General features: G+C 45.2%; 1 protein-coding gene across 4 annotated transcripts in view; it reads right to left on the bottom strand.

Moving 5' to 3' along the window:
• LOC119178056 (uncharacterized) overlaps positions 1 to 22,335 on the bottom strand; it is a 697,593-nt gene that overhangs the window by 184,270 nt on the left and 490,988 nt on the right. For all 4 annotated transcript variants that reach the window (XM_075887501.1, XM_075887516.1, XM_075887508.1 and 1 more), the window contains 2 exons: positions 19,462 to 20,445; positions 16,835 to 17,125 (listed from right to left, as the gene is read on the bottom strand). In XM_075887501.1, coding sequence (XP_075743616.1) covers positions 16,835 to 17,125; positions 19,462 to 20,445 — 1,275 coding nt within the window. The remainder of the gene's footprint in view (positions 1 to 16,834; positions 17,126 to 19,461; positions 20,446 to 22,335) is intronic.

Raw genomic sequence — 22,335 nt, 5'->3', positions numbered from 1 at the left:
TTGGTACCTTTTAATGTATGTATTACCGAGTTCCAAGTATAGCCGCTTTCAGACTCGCACAGCAAGAATGATTTGATGCCAAACATTGTCTTCAGGGGCATCTACTGCTTTTAACTGAACCGTCCATTGAATGACAGCAAGCTCTCGTCGACACTTACATCATGCTCAGGCACGTGCGGTATTTGGTCAGAATACACCGGCCCGAGATAATGCTGAGAATGTTCTTCCAAACTTTCTATGGTGCCGTTGTCAACAAAGATTGTCATTCTTGTAATGAGTTGGAACCTGTGTCTCGGCATTATCCTGCCAAAAGCAGGAGTCTCAATCAGCCAGTTTCTCAACAAGTACATCTTTTCATTCCGTTTCTGTACAATTCCCTGCAGCAACAAGAAACTTAAAGAAACATGAAGTTCTTCTCACGCAAAGGCAGACTATTTTCGAAGGCGAGAATGTTGGCTCGGGTTGCTTGAACTCAATACCTGAGAAGCGTACCAGTTTGTCTCGACTACGATAACACCAATCAGTTCATCACCAAAGTAAGCCTCCAAAAGCTCAAGTGGTTGAGGGTGAAAGCTCACTGTGATCTTCACTCCTGGAGAACCCTTGAATTCAAACCATGGAGGTCTGACTGGGATGCTGCCAGGGTCTATCGGATACCATTCGCAAGCGCTGGTCGTCGTATTATCGCTGCTTTCTTTCTCTTCAGAGTCGCTGCCCGCAAAAACGACCTCACTATCTTCTTGACTTGAACAATAAAACAAGACAACCACATCCTCATCTCTCCCACTTTCATGATCTGAAGAATAAAGATTTTTCACGCGAGTACACCATGCTCATATGGTCATGTTTGTTTATAAAACGCGTGGGAAACGCAATACGCACATTCCGCTAACTATTGTGCAAACGCTCAATCAACAAAAGCACCAAAGACAAAACCCATGCTGCCATCTATGGCCTAAATAGAAAAAGCATCGTATCTTGAGCTGGGCTCATCAAAAACCTCTATGACTCGAGGGAAACACAACGCGCGCATCCTGCCAACAAGCGTTCATTCAACGAAAGCACCAATGACAGAACCCGTGCTGCCATCTGTGTGTTGAAAAGAAACGCAACATTTGACGAGCTGGGCTCGTCAAAAGCATCTTGGAGCATTTCGGAAGATGCATATTGACAACAGGTTGTCATAAGCAAAAAAAGTGGCAATTGCTCATGACGAGCTTAGGTCGTCGTAAGCCCTTAAAAAATAAAGGGTTAATTCGCTGTTCGGACTAACGTCTGTTTTATTCCGTGACAGTGTGCAATTAACTCATCAGAGAGGTGGGCCCTATGTCGTCCAAAAGCAAGGCTATATGTGCGTAAGAAAGATATTTGCACACCTCTAGGATAAGAAATATTTAATTTATGTAGACATACTGCAGACCAGCACTTTGGTCCAGGCAGGAGGGGCATAAGAAACATCAAGTGATTTGTAACAACAACAAAAAAAGAGAAAAAGAAAACACATGTACGTATACGCTAACAGAGGTCGCATGTCTGTGAAACGGCAATAAATTTATAACACATTTCAACACTCTAATATCTAAGTAGGTACCTTCAGCGATATAGCGAAATTGTCAGCCAAACAAATCTCATGAGGTAGTGAATTCCAGTCATCAACTGTTCTTGGAAAATAACTGTATTTGTAAGCATCAGTTCGTGCAAATATGTCTGCCAACGTGCGGCAGGTATTCCTAGCAGTGGCTGGCTGAACGCAGCAAGGTACACTTAAGGCAACTTTCCTTGACATAATTTTGTATAAAAACATTAAACTTTCTTCTTGTTTCTAACAAAGACATTTTGTGTAATTTAATTAACATGCCATGCTAGGAGAGTCAAGTCTTCTATACGTGTTACAAATAAATCTAACTGCCTTTAATTGTATTTTTTCAAGAAGCATAACATCTTTTCTTCTAAAGGGGTCTCATATGACTGCAGCATACTCTAATTTAGACACAATAAAGGTGTTATAAGCCAAAAGTTTTATGCTAAAAGGAGCACTTTTCAACTTCTTTTTCAGAAACCATATTTTACGAAGCGTTTTCGTGAAAGTATCTGTTATGTGTGTTGCATAGGTAACGGTGCTGCTGAGAGTAACGCATAAATATTTATATTTATCTACTTGTAATACTGGACTACCAAAGGGTATAGTTAAAAGTGATGGGAAGTTTTTTCCTCCTAACGTGTAACAGAACAGTTTTCTCAGAATTCAGCATCATATATATTCCACTTACTACACCGGTCATCAATGGCCATAAGAGCTGTCTGTAATACATTTTGATCAGCTGTAGATGATATTTTTTTTTAACAAAATACAATACAGTCTGCAAATAACCGAACGCTTCCATCCTGGGGCCCGACATCGACCAAGTCATTCCCATAGATTAGGAACAACAGTGGACCCAGAGGGGAACTCCAGAGCTAACATCGAGTATGTGGATTCTGAGTTCTTTATCGCGACAAAGTGTACACGATTGCAGAGGTAAGCAGCTATCCATTGAACAATAAACCTTGGTAGCCCTATTTGCTGTAGTTTATAGAACAATTTTCTATGGGGCACTTTATCGAATGCCTTACAGAAATCTAAAAATAGCACATCTACTTGCCCTGCTAAGTCCAAAACACTCGAAAACTCGTGCACAGTTGTTGTAAGCTGAGTGATTGTGGATAATCCGGGGACTCGCTTGCTGGATTCCGTGCCGACCGGCTGTGCCCTCACGATCTCCGACGTCAGCGTAGCTCTGGCCGACTGGGCTCGCCCTACGTCATCTCCTGACGCCGACCTCCGCCGACAGTGTAGCTCTGACCGACTGGACTTGCTCTACGTCATCTCCCGACGCCGACAAGAGCTCTCGCAAGTGGTGCCCCGTCCTCGGACTCCTGTGATCGTGTTTTCATCTTTCCTATCTCTCCTATCCCCTCGATATGTCGTCGCTCTCTGGCTTACCTCATCTCTCTTTCTCTCTCTCTACACCTTTATTCCTATCCTTTTAATCCCTCCTCACCCCCATCCCTAGTGAGCTACTGTTGAGGTGTCGCTCGCTGAAGCAGACAGTTACGGGACTCACTTTTCTCTTCCTTTCTCTCTTAGAACCACTTTGTGTGTGTGTGATAATCCCTTAGGGAAACTAAGTTGATGGCATGTTAGAATTTTTTTTCTGAGTTAAAAATTGTTTATATATTTAGCTACCACATGTTCAAGCAGTTTACAGCAGGAACAGGTAAAAGAAACCGGTCTGTAGTTCGAGTGCAGTGATGGATCTCCTTTCTTGTGTATAGGGACTATCCTAGCTTTAAGCCAATCTGGGGGAACCTGACCTGTAGTAATAGACTAGCTAAAAAGATTAGCCATTACTTAACCTAGCTCCCTAATACAGTCCAGCCCACTGATAACGAACCTGAGCATGACGCGGCATTCGTTCGCTGTATCCCGAGAAGTCTGTGATGCATGTTTTTCGAAGAACAGAAGCGATAAGGGCGGTCTCGAGTACATTTAAAACGGCAGGGTGCTTGTTCGCCGAGGCCCGTGGCATAAGCTGCATGAGACACTGGCTCCAAAGTTTCGTCGTTCTCGAAATCCGATTCCTCCAAATCGCTCTCGCCACGTACTTCATTCACAATGCTCCAATCCGTGCACGGCTTCGCAGTGTCGGCATCATCATCTGCCATAATTAAAGCATCGCAATAGATGTCCCACCCACTCTCCCAGGTCGGAGACGACGACGCGCGGCCACAAATCACCGCAGTTTGGAAGCTTCAGGCTCGGCATCGGGCCCGACCTCGACGAAGTCAGCCACGCGAAAACAGTTTCGCACGCATGTAGCCGCCACCGCCGCCCACAAAATATTCACCATCTCTACAGCTGAATACAGGGACGCTCAAAGCGGCAAGTTAGCTGCCAGGTGGTCAACAGCTATGAGCAAGCACTCCGCAACACCGCACCTAACGCACGGATTACGCTCAAGCCAGTGCCTGTATAAACGAGGCACTGCTCAAGCAAAGCGGTCACACTTTCGACGTTTTGTTGAGCGGCAGGAAAAAGCGTGCTAGTCCTCCCATCGGCCATCACGAACACACACGTGCACCAAGAGCGAGCAAGTCGCGCACACGCGACACACATGCCAGAACACGTGAAACAGCTCTGGGCCCGCATTCAGTCAGAAAACAAAACTAATTTGAGCCAGGGTGGCGGGCATCACAGAGCGGTGGAGACGGGCGAAAGGGTTGTTATCAAGAGAGGAGAGCAGACTTGCGAGAGAAGGGCAAGAAGTTGCGATAAAGAGAGGGGAGGATGGGGCGGAAGGGCGACCTTGAAAAGCAATACACACGGGAAGGAGACAGGTTGGGTAGCTTGCTTGAAAGGTTCGCGAAACTCGCAACTTGGAAAGAGTGCATGGAAAGAGTGCAAAACTTGGAAAGAGTGCATGGCTGCCTAAATCGGTGTGTGCGGCGGTGTTCGAAGAATCGGCGGCCGTGTTCAAAAAATCGTTTCGTTGCGCCGGCGGGTTTGTGTGGCCTCACGCACTTCGATATTTCGCGATTCGTTCCACGCAAATTAACAGCCATTTTCACGCTTCCGCACGCGCGGAAGCATGTTGAGTTGAGTAAGAAGTGGGCGAGAACAAGTCCTAAACACGAAACAAATCGCAAACTATCAGAGTCGCTGGAATAGCGTACGAGTGCGCACTAGACGCAGACTATCGGATACAGTCAGTGGCCGACGATGTTGGCAAATGATCTGGTCACTCCAGGCCGGCGACGCCAACGACAGTACCAGCGGTCAAAAACAGGGTAGATGACCGACTAGTCTTCGAAAGATCGGTGGCAGTGTGAAAACAGGGGCCTCATCTGGCGATGCAGGGTGCTCAGAGTAGCAGGGGGACAAAAGACGGAGGGGTGCACAACAAAAAGCGGTTGGGGAGAGCGGCAACTAGAGGGGCGCGGAGGTAGGGTCGGCGTTTAACAATAAGAATGTATAAGCACCTCGCCGATGACTGAATAGTGGCCGAAAGTGGTTTCCCGGGAAGTCGGCAGACCGCTGACTCCGTTCGCTGTAACCGATCAGCGGCGCTCGGAGACGTTCGTTGTGAGATTTTGTGCCATTGAACCAATGTATATTTCCAGGATCACGCGGATATTGTTCATTTTAAGTGAAAGTTCGTTTTAAGTGGGGCAGTTATATGTGGGCTCGACTGTATCACACTCATCATAGTAACGGCAGCATTAGGCTGTGTGCTTACCTGTTGTCATGCTTGAAAAAGAAAAGTGTGCACGACGTATTCTGCTCACGAATGATCTTTATTGATAGTCTACAGGATTTTTTTGTGTCATGACATGAGCATAATACGTGACGTCGCTGTGATTTGTGGTAGTATATATTGAGTATTCCGATATCAACGAGGTTTGAAGTTGGCACTTGTGCTGTTTTCATCTCTATTAGAGCTAAGCGAATAACAAAATTTTGGGTGCGAAGAGACTTCAAATAGTGAAATGTGAGTGCGCATCGAATAGTTCCAATACTTCAAAGCAAAATAGCAGAAAGAAAGTTGGAGAGCATTCCTAAGCTTATTCTTGTAAGTAAGGAACATGAAAACGTTGTTGTTGTTGTTTTTTTTTTTTGGTGAGGCTGATGAAGTGCTGGCAGGGTGGTATAGCTCTCCTAAGTTTCCAATTTCTGGGGAGGCCTGGCTTATGAGCTCCAAGACAAGGGTCCTGGGATCCCTTCAAATCTGGAGTTCCAAATCTGCCTCATAGATTTCCATCTGAACATTCGAAGTGTTGAATGCAAAAATCTTCAGTGTCTTATTTTACGAACTTTTTGCTTAAATTTCAGGTCAGAAACAGTATTGATTGAGCCCTCACCATCTATCATCTCCATGTTGCAACAAGCGTTTTTTGGAGCACATACAATTGAGATCGTAATGAAGCCTGAAAAGCAGTTTTGCTGCGATACAAGAATGTGATGAGGTGAATCATATTAGAAATCTGAAGGGGCCACTTCCAATCAAACGTTGACTGTATGTCTTTGGGAAGTTCAAATGATAAAAATTGCAATAAGAATCAGATAAATGAAATAAATAAATCAAATAGCAAACACCGTTCGAAAAATAATTAAAATTTCAAATATTCGCAGGCCTCTACTATAAACAATAACTGCATGCTACTTGTTCGAGATGATTTATCTCTACACTACTCAAACCTCATTATATCAAAGTCACATCTGCCATGAAAATACTTTGTTATATCTGAAAATTCGTTATAAACATATATTTGCAGCACTGTATCTATGATAGAGCTATCCTTCATTTACTTCATTATAGCCAATAATTCGTTATATCTGGGTTTGAGTGTACTCCACTTTGATAGCTTTTGGTCATGGTGGTGTGTACCTTACTTGTGAAACCACACACTCACTGCATTTTTTGTTGTTTTTTTTCTCGCCCTTTCAATGAGACGACTGCAGTCCACAGTGGTTCTCGAACATGCTGACTGACGAGCACATGTCGAATCATGCTCTTTTATTTCGTTTTTCTTTTATTAGTCGTTTGCGTCTAGTAATTTCATGAAAGCATTCAAAGCGGTGCACCGAAGATCAGACATGGGGCATTTTCAGGCATAATAAAAACACTGATTGTAGACGTCCATGATACTAGCGAATCGTGACCCAGGATGGTATGTGTAGCATGTATCACACCGAACCCGTAGCACTGGTGATGATGTCGCAGGATACTTAATCTCCCGCTTTGTACGTTGTTTGCCATCAAAATAAAATAACTTCCACACGAAGGTACAGGGGCTAGAATAGGGGAGGTGCGAAAACCTGGGCTGACACTTTCCCCCTCGAGTGTGAGGTGGTTATAGCTCGCATGGCTTGCTGCAGTGAAGCTGCTATGTCAAGGCTCATTTGTGGCCCGTGTGCCTCTACTGTACTGCAGGCCATAAGTGCCTCATATATGAGCGAACTTTGCGGAGGTGGGGGGGAGGGAAGGTTCGATGTTAGCTGATATGCCCCAACAGCATGGTTATTGTGCAGAAGAAGAGAAGTACACATTCCTCCTCCTTTGTGAGTCTTTTGCGGTGCTTATGAAAAGTTGTATGCTTTAATTGGCAGTATTTGGTCATTCCTTTAAATGTAAAGATTGAAGTCAGTGTCCGATCGAAGCTCCAATATGCATCTTCTATTTGGAGCTCCACCACCCCCCCCTCCAATATCAAATCGGGCTGCCAGGCTCATCCACTCTGCATATTCATATGATATCAGCATCTCATCTTTCAAGGCAGAATCAGGATTGAAAACACTTGCTTCTCGCCGGCCGAATGCCGCCCTCTCTCTTTTTCATATTTTTCATTTCAGTTCACTGAATCATCCACAGTACATAACACCCACTCAACACATATCTCATCGCACTGGTCATTCGCTTCAAGTCGCACTACCACTTACCCGTACCACAACATTCAAAGCTTCCTTTTTTTTTTTTTTTTTTTTCAAGCAGCAAATGACTAGAACGGCCTTCCTCACGCCATTTCTGCCATGATTTACCCATCTCTGTTTTCCGAAGCCATTAAAAACATTCCGGTAGAGTTTTAATAAACACCACCTTTTATGTAATCACCCTGAAGGGGGACTTTAACTAAATAAAGTGAAGAGAAGGAATTGCGATAGAGTGAATAGAGGGGAGCATATGGTGGGAAGGCGACCTTGAAAATCGAAACGCTTGGAAAGATGGCAAGTCTGGTAGCTTGGGTTCACGAAACGCGCAACTCACGCGTCAGAAACCTTAGGAGAGTGATCTGTGCATGCAGAGGTCAAAGAATCACATTTTGGCACCAGTGGGCTAGTGCTATCCCAGGGTCTTGAATAATTTGCAATTCGTTCCATGTAACCACCATTTTTGAGCTTCCACCTGTGTGCAAAGGGGATGCTTAAGAGTGTGTAGCGAATGAATCGCAAATATCAAAGTCTGTGGGCTAGTGCAAGTGCGCCCACTGGATCATTATGACACCGATCCAGACAAGACACGCACGGAGGATCGGGTACAGTAGAGAGCCGACGGTGTTGGCAGATGGTTTGGTCACTTTAGGCAGGCGACGAAAACGACAGTAAGCCACCATAACGATAGTGTAACAAAACCAGTGATAGAAAACTGAGGGGAGACTAGTTGGCCGAACAGTTCTCGCAAGATCGGTGGCAACTGTGAGAAAACACGAGCCTCGTCTGGCAATGCGGGGTGCTCAGAGTAGCTGGGGGACAAAGGACAGAGGGGTGTGCAACAAAAAACGGTTGTCGAGAGGGACAACTTAAGAGCTGCAGAAGCTGGGTCGGCTTTAACAATAGGACTTTATTGGCAACTTGCTGATGGCTTGTTGGTGATCATAAGTGGCGTCCCAGGAAGCCACCGGAGCACCGACTCCGTTCGCTGTAACCGATCGGTGACGCCCAGAGATGTTCGATATAAGTGCGATTTCATGCTATTAAAATAATGTACACAGTCGTCGACCAATTTTCCTAATCTGATTAACACCGCAAAACAGTCTGAAAGATCGAAAAGTCTGCCGAAAAAATGATTAAACCATGACCGTTAAATTTATTCAGATTAGAAAAATTTTAAGAAACTCCCAATAATGCCATGCTGTTCTCAGGGACAAGCAAATTTGGTTCTATTTGGGCTACAGTAACGTCACTGACATTGGCAATCGCTGCCATCAACCCACCGGCCGTTGCACATGAAACCCCGCAAAACAAAACTTGATACTGGTCGCAAAATATGCATGCAACGTCTTGCCTGTTAGGTAAAATTTAAGAACACAGTCTGGGCTTCTTTTACCTGTGCCGACATCATACAGTACGTGAGCCTATTTAGTATTTCACCACTACCAAAATGCTTACCCCGCGGCCGCAATCGAACTCGCGTGTTCTAGGAGTAGCCGAGCACCGTGACCATGAAGTGCGACTGAGCAACTGTGAACAGCAGAGACCATGTGAAGCGCACGACGTCTCAAACACATTTGGCAGACCAATAACACGAACATGTGCGCAATGACAACCAGAAAAACAAACTCCCAGAAAAAAAAAAACCTACGAGCGTATTAACGATGACAATAGGGCTCACTGAAAAAAAGAAGTTTTGCAGTTTTGCTAGTCAAGAAAGTTCATATATGGCCTCCGATATTGGAAGATCATGCACGCCAGTGCGCTCTTTCAATCTTGGAGGCCACACAACTAGCCACTACAAGCAAAACACGGCCAATCAAACAAGGAGGATTTTGAAATCGAGCAGCATAGCTCAAAACGGTCGATTTAGTCCAGAAAATCAAACTTTGGTAGATTATTCGTCCGAAAAATTGGCCGCGAAAATGCATTAGTGCAGTGGGAACCTTGACGGTGCATTTGTGAAGCCCGAAATATTCAACAAGTTCGATTTTTTGGAGTACGAAAAATCCTCCAGCGACTATTTCCATGGTCCCGCTAGTATCGTTCATAATGAAATATTGGGAGCACAAACTAACAGGACACATGAGAAAAAACAAACAAGCGCAGAGTATCGTTCGTTTTAAGCGGGAGCTCATAGTAAGTGGGGCCATTATATCAGGCCTCGACTGTACAGCAGTCTTCTACTTAGATGGGAGCTTGTCTATTTTGCTCACGAGAGCAGATTCTTCAAATTATTCGTTCTTTAGTTTCAGTTGAGAAATGGTCTGGTCGAGAGACTTCACCTTGTTTCTAATGCAACGTACTGTTCGAGCTCGAACTTTCATTGTTGCACTAGGCAGTTTTAGGCACTTTGCTTGATCCTTCCTTCATCCAGTATCTCTGATCTTCCTGAAGTGCTGCCAACTCATGTACATACCTGCCAACCTGGCAACAGAGAAATTCGTAAAGCCCCCGAGTGGGAAAGGGATGCGGGGTGGGCTGTTTACCGGCTTTTTTAAAATATGTAGCTGTGATGGACTTGCCTTTAGCGACAAGCATAATCATGTTGTGCCACCCTAAGTCGAATTGACGTATTGAATTATTTTTGTCCTATTTTGCTATCAAAACAAAAAAACAACAAAAATGTCGCAAAAAACAAGGGGCGGGGGGGGGGGGGGGGCAAACGCAATTGCAAACATCGGCGTTGAGGTCTCATAATGACTTGGAGTGGCCGAACAGATGAGGGTAGGGTTTTCCACTAAAGTGAGTGTCTGAAAGGGGGAGCGCAAATGCAAATGCACCCGAAATTTCGTGTCATCAAAACAACTAGCAAAAAAATCAATTTTCGCCAAAACAACTCACGTATGTCTTCACACGTGAACAGACGAAACGGCGTGGCTGGCTGCCACGAAAGCGCGGATCAAAGCTATGGCTTTGTTCGCTACTAGATTCCTTGGACAGGAACGCCGAAACGGTTCTAGCCTTTTTTACGTCTTTACCATCTTTAATCTACTGCTGCGTCAGCCACGTGCCCTCACAGCTCATAGATCGCTATCGCATTGCCGCGACTGCGATTTTGTGTGCCGCGGTTGCAGCAAACGGTACTTTTGTTTTCAATCTACGTGCCTTCAAAACTATTTCGTTTTATGCTATCTATGATCGCAACTACCGCGGTTTTGTCCACAGAGTTTGCCGAAAGCAGCGTTGCTTTGACTGGTCGATCGTTGGCGGCGCGCACACTTTTAGAGTTCTGTCAGTGATGTCGTCATACATGATCGTGTTCAACAACCGCAGTTTTGTCTACAGCAGTTGCGCCAATGACAACCACAGACACTGTAGAAGGCAGTGCGTGCGCTGGTCGCACACGTACTTCTGAAGCTTTTAGCACACTAGTCTTGTTCAGCCTCGTTCTATAGTTTCGCTGCTAAAGTTCATACCATATGCCGCGATTAAGAAAAGTGTTCGGAACATTCAAATTTCGGCCCAATGAACACATGAATTTGGTTGGGGAATTTCACGAATTCATAACTGCCACGGTTTCGCATCATTGAGACTCTACTGTACATTTAGATGAATGCCTCTCAAATTTCTTTAAAAAATTAAATGCAGCAGGTTAGCAAGAAGCCCGGAACTGACTGACCGGCATTTTTGTCAACACGGCCAGATCTCGCACACAAATTTCAATTTCCGAGAGATTTCTCATGGCAATCGTACAAACGGAAGAAACGGTCGAAATCCAGAATTCTCCCGGACAATGAGGGATACTTAGCAAATATGTGATGATGATGACACCAATACATAATATTCTCTCCTGGTGGCGGAATATAGCACAACACCGTTTTTGTGGCGTCCGCGACTAGCTACAGAAATGCACCGTAGCCAATCGTGGAGCCTACGCTATTTTACCAATTTTATTTTTTTTTGTCAAAAATAGAATATTTCTCGTAAAATTTTAGGCAAAATTCATAAAATCGTAAGCGTGGTCAAAATTAGTACATTTTACGGGAAAATCAGTAGAGTTGGCAGATATGCATATACAGTGGAACCCGGGTACATCGAACTCGCCAAAAAAATATTAGTTCGGTATATGGCATAATTGGATGTAGGCCTGCTATAGGATTTGACACAAAGGCACATAACAATAAGAAAAGTACTTTATTATTATGGTGGCTTATTTGCGTGGCCTACTTTGGAACGAAATAGTCCTGGATTTTCTTCTGTGTCAACGACTTCGCTGCCTTCGGAGCAGCTGAGGCCGCAACCTTCCACACTCACGCAATAGCGCCGAACCAGCGCAAGCGCACTAGTCACTTCGGAGGATGTAGGCGATAGGCCATTATCAATTTCCTTATTGCTGTCACTTTGGCTCATGGTCAGCATGATTTCTGCAACGTAGTCCTCATCTTATAGCTGACTCATGATGGCGACATCATCGTCCGCACTGACGAACTCGTCGAATGTCGATCCGTCAATAGCTCCCAGAACTTCGCCAGCTTGCTCCAAACTTCGGCAGACACACGTGTAATGTTGAGTGCTGTCATCTGAATTTGGGGTGCCGTCACCTGGCATGCCGAAGCCGGCATGCCTAAAGCAGTTCTGGATTGTCTACGTGTCATCTGCCCACGATCCACTCAACACAAAAAGAGCTCCGAGCAAGTCAATCTTAAGCTCCCTGCCAACACAAAGGTTCTGCAGCAACATCTCCACCAGGGGCTTCCGATTGCTGGCTTTCAGTGCGCGTATAACGCCTCTATCCAGTGGTTGCAGTACAGACATAGTGTTTCAGGGCAAAAAGCGCAGCTCAATGTTGCTGGAGGATGTACTGCGGTGGTGCGATGAACTATTGTCTACGAGAAGGCACACCTTGCGATTTTCGCCAACCAAATTATCATTCCACGATGCTAGCTACCTGCCGAGAAGCTCCCGTGTCATCCATGCTTTTAAGTTTGCTCGGTAGGTAACTGGAAGCGACAGCGCATTTCAAAAACACCGCGGTGCCGTGCTTTTCTCGATAACCAGAGGTAGAAGCTTTTTCAATCCGTCTAAAACTGCTGCCAACAGCACGGACACACGAGCTTTGTTTGCCTTGCTGCTACAAGTCTTGTCGCCACGACACGCGTCTTGTTTGGCAACATTTGCCAAAATAGAGTGGTTTCATCCGCGTTGATGATATCTTGGGCTTCATATCTTGCTGCGATATCTCGCCAGTTTTCCTCGAGCCATTTGTATACGCTGTCCAAGTCCGCGGCTCTGCTTTCACCTGTAAGAGCTTTGCCAACGATGTCGTGCCATTCTTTGGACTATTGGAGCCAGCCTGAATCACCTTGGAAATCGTTCCTGCCAAGCAGAAAAGCAAGGTCCTTGGCTTTCTGCTCGATAATAGGGCCAGACGCTGGGATGTTTTGCGACCGAACGTCCACAAACCATTTGTAAATGGCCACTTCAACATCTTCGTACACAGCAGTGTGCACACGCCGCGCGCCACGGGCACCTAGCCTTTTGTCCGACTTTGCCTTGATGTCTGCCTTGTTCTTCAGTATAGTACTCATGGTGCTCCTTGCAATTTAGTACGCAACGGCGATGTCGGACTTTTTCTAACCGCGCTAGATTCGATTTATAATTTCAAGTTTTGCGGCGAATGGAAAATTCTGCCTCTTTGCGCAAGCCGTGACGACAGCGCACTAATAACGTTCACAGAACACCTACAGGCAACACCACCAATACGGACCATGCTGAATGAGGACTCGAGGAAAACAGGCAGCAGCAGGCACACAAGCATAAAGGAAAAAAAAAAAAATGGCATCACTTCTACCGCCTCCGCGCCTCGGAGAAAGTACGACAGCCTCTGATTGGCTGTAAGCACTGCGAGGGGGCCAGGATCATTTTTTTTGCAGAGGAGTGTTCGCCCATGAAAAATCGGGTCTAAGCCACTTTTTCTAGGGTGGCACCGGCAGTTTTCCCCGCTACCGTGAGGGAATGCCAACTTGCTGGGGCACTTTCAAGGCACATGGAGTTTGATATATTGGTTGTCGTCGTTATTTTCGTTCTATGTAACAGTAACTTTTGCTATATACTCTCAATGTAAGTTTACCGTGTTTAGAAATTGTTCGATATACGGGATAATTTGATATAAACAGGTGATATAAATAGTCGGGCTCGACTAGAGTGCTTTTGTCTACACTTGAAGTACCTTTGCACATGCGATTGTAGGGCTCCTTTCTCGTAACAATATGCTTGGGATCCTTTGAAACTTATTTTCAGTAATTGGGCTTCAAAGTACAGTAGACTCATTCAATGGAACTTGAAGGGACCAGGAAAATGCGTTCCATTTAAAAAGTTCATTAAGTGAGTGATGAACATGGGTGGAGAATGCCAGCGCAGAACCTATCGTATCAAAGGCAGCTGTTCCATTCAAAAGGTCTCGATTCAACACAAGCCTACTGCATTCGGAAAACATTACTTAAGTATTCGCAAATTATTCCATTCCATTGACACTCAAAATTTTGCTATTTACACAGCTTTAATGTAAACTGTGCTCAAGCGAAGACACCAGAGTAAAAGCCTGTCTGCTTGTACTCTGGTGTTTTGTTCCAAGCGCCGTTTAAGCTTACAGGAAAAAAAATATTGTTTTTTAGGTCTGCTTATTTAATTAGATGCACCTCAAAATAACTCAAAAATCAGTCAAGGAGCTTTACTTGCGAGACACCAGCTAGATATTTTTTTGAAATGTTAAATTGTTTTGAAATACTTTTAATTCTTGTGAAATGTAGTATATCTAAACGTTGCGTTAAAATTAAAAGCACCAGGACGAGTGATGTGAAAACTTCTACACAAACCAAGACAGACCTTCACTGAGAGGCAAATGATACAGTGCCATAAAAAAAAAAAAAGACGGAGAGACAGAGAGGGGGCAACCTAGATGTGTTGGATGAGCTTTGTTGATACGTCGTGGCATGGTTGTTGTCTGCACAAATCTGATGATTTAAAAAACATATTGTATTTGCACGTAAATAACGTGACCGCGAATATAGCGCAAAAGGGGAAGTATAAGTCTCGACAAAAAAAAAAAAAGTTTATTACGATTACAACGCGAGGTGATGGAACTGCAAAGAGTAGTCAAAGAGTGGACGCCGGCAGGGCTTTATTTATATTTGCAGCAGTCGAAAATGCTATAATCACTGGCTTGCCTCATCATTCATCATCGCTGCTGAAGTCTTTGTCACTGACGACAAAAACCGCGTCGTCGTCCGTGCTGTCCAGACTGTTCGAGAAGCACTACTTCAAGAATGCCCGTGACACTAGTGCCGACGGCAGCCCCCCCCCCAAGCATTGTGTATCCATCGAGCGACGTCGCTGCTGAAGCTCGCTTCATGCGACTGATGGAGTCAGTTGGCGATTGCTAGCCTCCAGCCACTGCTCGTACTCCCGGCGTACAAGGTCCTTAAAAGGCTTATTAATGCAGACATCCAGTGGCTGAAGCTGCGACTGGGAATGACAGGGTCAGTGTTGGCCTTGCTGAGCACTTCTTTCACCTCATTGGCCAAGTGGCCTCTAATTACGTCCAGCACAATCAGAGCTAAAGTGTTGAGAAGCGTGTCCGGACATCTTCCCCACATAACATGAATCCACTCCGTCATCATGGTGCTGTCCATCCTGCCCTTATATTTGCACCTTCTGTGCATCAGGTGTGGGAATATCTTATTCCTGGGTAGAGTTTTTCTTTTAAATATGACAAATGTCGGCAGCTTACGCCCGTCTGCCTTGCATGCCAGCATCACTGTCACCCGTGTCTTTTCGTTACCCGTTGTGCGAATGCGCACCTTCTTGGTGCCGAGCTCACCCATTACATAGCCAGCCAGTATGACCAAAAGATCGAGGTTTCATCTGCGTTACCGATCTGGCCTACGGGGTAGTTCTCCCTCCTCATCTTGATCCCGTACTGCTGAAACTCAACAACTTTCTCCTCATACTGGGCCGAAAGCTTCTGGCAAATCGAAGTCCCTCTGCGAACGAGAATCCCGCACGACGCATGAACTTCTGCACCCACGAGCGACTTGCTTTAAAGGTGTCACTGGGCATACCGGGCTCACCTGCCAGCTCCCTTGCTTTAATCTGCACAAGTTCAGCGTTCACAGGCAGAAATTGGCCACGACGTTGGTGCGTGAATTACACCAGGTCCACTTCGATTTCCGGGAAACGGCCGGTCTTGGGTCCACGGAACGCCTTACGTGTCGGTGCGGCTTGGAAAATGCGGTCTTGAAACTTCCTCCTACCCCGAATGATAGACTCCGTCACTCCGAGATGCCGTGCAGCACTTGAATTTCCCTTATCCATGGCCAACAGGATCGCCTGTTTTTTTTTTTTTTATTATTGCAGCAGTTTGCAGATTCTGTTTGTTAATATTGACGGGCAATGCGGAAGAAAAATCTCAGCGACGACCGAGCGGGAGGTGTAGAAAGGTGACGTTTTTCCAAGACGATCGTTATCCCTGTGTTGCCACCACTGTTGCCACTAAGGCTGCAATGGCGCTAGCAGCGCTAGCGCCATCGCAGCCCCAGTGGCAACAGACTACTATCGCCGCAGCATACCGCAGTGGCGTGCGTGTCGATGGTGCACTAAGCGGAGGTGCTCCAAGACATCAGGCGGGCGTCGGCGCCACAGTGCCTCCCCACATGCGGTCACTGGAAGTGCAATTCGGAATGCCATGTGGCGCTGTGGATATGTCATAAATAAATAAATAAATAAATAAAATGTGCTATATGGAGCGACAAAACCACCAATTTTCTGGAATGTGCTGCGCTCGCTACAAGGACGAAGATTTAAAAGAAGAAAAACAAGGCTCCAAAAAGTTTCATGCTATATTTGTCCTACTTTTTGTCACGAAGCCGAATATAACGCGAGGTGCCTTTTTCACTCGCAAATTTTCAGAAAAAAACTCCTGTTATATTCATGCAAATACGGTATGTGCGGTCGCTAGACCTGTAATTTTTCTCCATTCCATGAAACTCATGCAAACAAGCGTTACTTGTGTTCTTTTTTTTTTTTTTGTGACCAGAGCCGCTGTTGGCATGCTCTGCTTGTGCACATAAGAGGGTTCCATTTCCTGACCCTGATCACTAGGATTAAGTTCTTTCTCGACCAAAATGCATACTTTGCATGTTTTTAAATTTTTTTTTTACTACAGCATATGTTCAAGCCAAGTAGAATTCCACAAAATAGATCAGGCTAACTCAACTGCATAGCCCTCAAATGGTTCTTTCAGCACAGATAAGCACAGCTCTTCTTCAGTAGAGAAAAGGTTACAAAGAGCTGTTGTCCCTTCTTGTCCAGGACATCTGGAGATAGCAGGGGGAGGGGGGCAGAGCAGTCCATTGATATTTCGCTCACCCTGGCTCTGTGTGGGGACCCTTGGGGTGAACCCTCTTCAGCTGGTGGGTGCCTCTTGAGGATGCTGAGCGGTGGATTGGCGCCATTCCCACCGTCGTTTGGCTGTGGCACAGTGGGCGCACTGTCTGCGTGACGGCTCGGAGACGAGCCTACGCTGCGCATGGCGGCATCCAGCATGATGCGGCTGCGTGAGAGTGCCGGTGAAGAACCCGACCATCGAGGCTTGCCTCTGCTGGAAGCTGCATCCGGTGGTGGGGGAGAAGAGTTCCACTGCACCTGCTCTTGCCGTGCCTGATTAGGCAACAGATTTGGACAAGTCAGAAAACAGGGCAATGTTTCAAAAGGGGTTTAAACTGCACAAAGAAGACAGGATTAAAGCAGAACGCAGACTTGCACACGAACGCTGATCCTGTTTTCGTCAAGTCAGAAAACAGCATCAAGCACACTTATAAAATAGCACAAATGCCCAACAGCCAGAGCGCGTCAGCAACGTCGCTTAAAGCCAGAGCGCGGCAGCAACATCGGTCCCCATGCCCTTAATAAATTAAATACTTGTCTGCTTTCAACATACATTTGGAGGAAGCACAATTACTGATCATATTGTTCACTCTTTTCAGGTAATTGCTGGCCTGGTGAAAAAAAAAAAGCACATTCAACGTCTCAAAAAATGTTGCAACTTGACCTTGTTTTAGGCTAAGGGCACTCATTCTATGGACAGTAGGGCCAGTGTCCTCACCGCTCCGCAACAACAATGTTGCACACGTTACTCCAAGAAACGAAAAGGTAGCCTTCTTGTGCAAGGCGAGCCCCTTGGCATTCTAGGCTGGTCCCCATTAAATGGTGACATGACTTGCCCATATAGAGCACGGCTGGGGCAGTGTCTGACAACACTTCTCTCGACAAGTTTTGAGTGCGAAAAAGAAAAAAAAAAACGCAAGCAGGTTACCCGCACCACCTCCTCGATGCGTTCGTGGAATCCCTATTTAAAAGTCGTTGTGAATGTTCGGAAGAAGTATGCAATCATGCCCTTCTTACACAAGATTTTCTACAACGTAAAAAAAAAAAGCACCCAAGCAAAGATTAGCGTTGTTTTAATGGCTCTGAATAAACTTGGCAAACAGTGCAGCCTCAGCAAACAACTACTCGCAAAGCACGCGGCTGTGACTAAAATTACAGAACATGCCACGTGTAATGCAAGAAAAGTGTCGTGTACCAGCTTCCCCTGTTATGTGGGAAATTCTATGTGGGGCAAACAGGGCGGTGTCTCAGCGAAAGACTTGCAGAGCACAAGCTTAAAAAGGGCGGCAATGTTTTGTTATACGCACATTGCCGCACGTGTGGGTGTTGGCCTGTTTCTGAAGAATATTAGGTTGAATTCATGCACAAAATGAAACTATGCGGTTGATCCACTACCATACATAAGCTGGATCAGGAATCGTAACTATATACTGCCTCAATCACTGAGAACACAAATACAGTTGTGCCAACACAATCATGGGCGAGCGAGCACTAAAGTACGCGAGCATCCAACACGCAAGAGACCAATGCTGCTTGCTGCAACACTGCGGACGAAACACAAAACCATGTCGATGCAATTAGAGACAGCAACAATAGAGTTCTGAAAACATGCGCTAAGGCAGCACAGATTTAAGATAGAACTGCTGTTGTTTCACAACTGCTATGCAGTAAACTATGGTCATTATCGGCCTGTTCATCGATAGCAAATCTGCTCAGAAGATAAGCAGACAGCACAGAATACATATGAGCAATAAAGCTGCAAAACGTATGAAGCTTCACGGCTTTATTATAGTTCACTCATGACTAGGATAATGCAGAGCTTCAACACAATTTTTAATTGGCCGATAGCGAAGCTTTGACATGCTTGTTCGCGCCACTGAGCATTTAGCATGCTTCAAAGGTCTTCCGTGTCTACTACTTTCCAACGTATAACCCACCCATGCATTTATACGGTACCTCTGACTGCAAAGTGCAAGAGAAAGAAAAAAAATGCACCCGCACACTATCCCAAGGCCGCCTTCCTTGCATTACTAGAAAGGTGTGCCGTGAAGCAAACTGTAACTGAAATTTATAAAACCTACACTATTGAGTTTAGCTCCATACTTTCTGTATATACTTTCTGCATGTTATTTGCGAGAAACTATATTCCCTCAGGTGAGTTAGGGAGAGTTCAACGCATGCGCTTGGTTGGACCAAAGGACTAGCCACCATCAACACCGAATTTCGTGGTGCATAGATGAAGTTTTGCTGCAACGAAATTCTGCGACAACAAACTTCTTTTGTGGTCCCAACAATTTTGTTGTAGCAAGGTTTGACTGAATAAAAATTTTTTTCTAAAAATATTGGAGAAATACATGAAAGATATCCAGTTTGAACTGCACTCACACTACAAAATTCGAATTGGCTTCACACCCAAAACATTGCTGTTCGTGCAGCTCTACTCCCCCCCCACTGCTGCCCTATAAAATCCAAGTTAATGAGCTTTTACTGTATTGATGTTTATATGCACTCGGTCATTGAATGCTAACCACAAATATGTGTTGCCAATCAAGTCAGGCATGCTCCATTTGCCTCAGTGTGCATGCACTTGAAAAGTGATTCCTACTCACTCGTTTTGCCCGAAGGCGGCTGGCGATTGGGGACGTGGTCTGTGAAGGCAGCTTGCGCTTGCGTGATCCCCTGACTGCCTTTTTCTGAAGCAGCTCTGTCTTGGATGCTGCATTGGTCCCACTTTTCGTTTCCCAGCTTTCTAGGGCAGCTTGGTCTTCGGTTTCAGGCACAGTGCAAACATCTGGGCACGAGTGACTGGCAGGGACACTCTCGTGGGTGTCGACCCTCGTGCATGCGCTGGCCATTGGCTTTTCACTGTCTACTGCCAGTTCAACTCTGTCTGTGTTTTCAGAGCTTAGAATAGGCACACCAAATTCTGGTGATGTCTGAGACGCTTGCACGGTGCCCTCACTGTAACATGCAGAAAAGGCCTCGCTGAGTTTCAGCGCGCACTCTTCACTGTTCGCTGGCGCAGGGGACGAAGGCTCAATGTCCTCTGCCTCCAGCTCGTCCTCGTGTATCTCAATGTCGGTCGACTCCTGAGTGGTGCAAGCTTCTTTTGTGTGTTCCTCTACGTTCGGCTCAGCCGGTGCACTGTTTGCGGGCACATCGTCATCAAGTGGCGCAATGCCATCCTCCAACAGCTCCTCTTGCCACCCGATCGGCCGATTAGCAACCAGCGACCCCCTTGTAAGCCTCAGATTTTTTGGGCTATCACCATTGTTCTTGTGCACCAGTGTCTCTTGGCTGGCAACGAGCCGTCCCCTCTCCTTGTCTTGCAGCCATACCGTGACGGGACTGTCTGGGTGTATATCTACGAGCGGCTTATCGTGACCCGACTTGGCCATCTCCACCCCTTCAATGGAGCCAACGGAGGACTGTGAACTGGGCACCACGTCAGTGTCTCCCAATGCCTCACACTCTTCCGCTTCCAAAACAGGCGGCCGGGTGAAGGAAAGCCGGGCCCTGGGACGATGCACTCGAGGGCTGCCTCCTGACATGGGGTTTGACGGGGGGCAATCTCTCTGGTGTGGCTTTTGGCTCTGCAGCAATACACCACAAGGACAAAACATTTTTGTATAAAGCTTTTGTAGAAAGCATTGCCTGATCACCTTCACACCATCTCCTGCCTACATTTCCACGTAAGTTCCTCCAAGCAATCTTTTTAGACTGCGTGTGTGGAAAGTTACATACAACAATAACTTTAACTGAGTTTATTTAGTTATTTATGAAATACCCACAGTGCCTTCATGGGCATTACAGTGGGGGCGATACATAAAGTACATAATAAGAGCAGCGGTTACATGGTAAAAACACACAAACATGATCATAACTATATTAGTACGTCACAACGTGGTTACGCCTATACAATAACATCACGTATTGCCTGGACAAACGCTGCACTTGGACTTATGCTAGCAATGTGTGCTGGTAACCGATTCGAGGCTCTAATAGTATTGGGGGAAAAGGACTTGTTATATATGATACTTTTAAAGGATATTTCCTTCACTTTTAAGTCGTTGTCCACTCTCTTAGACACGTAGTCAGGGTCATGTCAATATGTCAGGCGGTCAATCCCAGTTCGCGAATGGTGAATGTCATGGAATAATTTTAATTTTTGAATGCAGCGTCTTTTTTTAAGAGTGTCCCATCCAATTAAGTTTTTTTTTGCCTCAAATACACTGAATTGCCTTGAATAGTTTTGAAAAACAAACTGCATGGCTCTACTCTGAACTCTTTCCAGCTTGTCTCTGTTGATTTGCATTCACAGATCCTGAACCGCACTAGCGTACTCAAGTACTGATCTCAAACTGGGGACATATAGTAGAGCCCTTGCTTTGACGGGAAATTGTTTAGCATTCCTTTTCAGACACCCTAGCACCCGAGATGCTTTAGCGACAACGTAGTCAATGTGTCGTGTCCATGATAAATCAGAGGTAACAAACACTCCCAAATATATAAATTCGTGCAGAAACGGTAGTTGTATTTCATTAACATTATAATTAGTTTGAAACTATTGAGTTCTTTTTTTAGAAAAACACATATGTACTGTTTTTAAACGTTCACTGTCATATGCCAATCTATGCACCACAGTGCGATCCGATCTTATCACTTTGTAAATTTGCACAATCGCTTTTGTCATGAACTACTCTATACAACACACAGTTATCTGCAAACGTGCATACAGAAGAACCAGTATTATCAGTAATGTCGTTCACAAAAATAAGAAAAGCAAAGGGCCAAGTACCGACCCTTGCGGCACCCCTGACTAACGTCAGCCCCACCTGACTTCTCACCATTAATTATAACTTTTAAGTGCCTAAACTGCAAATAACTTTTAATCCATCTAATCAATCATAGTACTGTCAATACCATACCATGTCAAATTTTCAATTATTGTATCATAGTGTACAACATTGGGTGCCTTCTGGAAATCTAGAAATTCACAGTCAACGACGCCGCCTTTGTCCAATGTACTTGAGAGGTAATGAATCAACTCTGTCAGTTGTGTGACACAGGAGAATCCACGGCGGAAGCCATGTTGGCCGTTGTTTAATAGCGAGTTCTCATCTAGATGCTTCATTATGCTAGAGAAGAGTACATGTTCCAACACTTTGCATACTGTACTGATTAATGACACAGGACGATAATTCAAAATCAAGTTATGCGGTCCATACTTGTGGATGGGTACAATGTGAGCCTTTTTTTAATCGGAAGGTAAGCTAACCTCCTTTATGAATTTATTGAAAAGCAGATATAAATATTTAGAAACCAAGTACGCACATAATTTTATTAAAGCATTCGGTATGTCATCTGAACTACTAGCTTTTGTAGGATCTAATTTTCTTAGGAAGGCTTCAATACCATACAAACTAAATTCAATCCTTCCCATACTAATGCCACAATGTTTTTTAAGAACCTGTCCAAGTGTA

The sequence above is a fragment of the Rhipicephalus microplus genome, chromosome 1 (assembly GCF_043290135.1).
Source record: "Rhipicephalus microplus isolate Deutch F79 chromosome 1, USDA_Rmic, whole genome shotgun sequence".
NCBI lineage: Eukaryota > Metazoa > Arthropoda > Arachnida > Ixodida > Ixodidae > Rhipicephalus > Rhipicephalus microplus.
The sequence above is the reverse complement of the archived record's forward strand: the minus strand, read 5'-3'. Positions and strand labels throughout refer to the sequence as shown.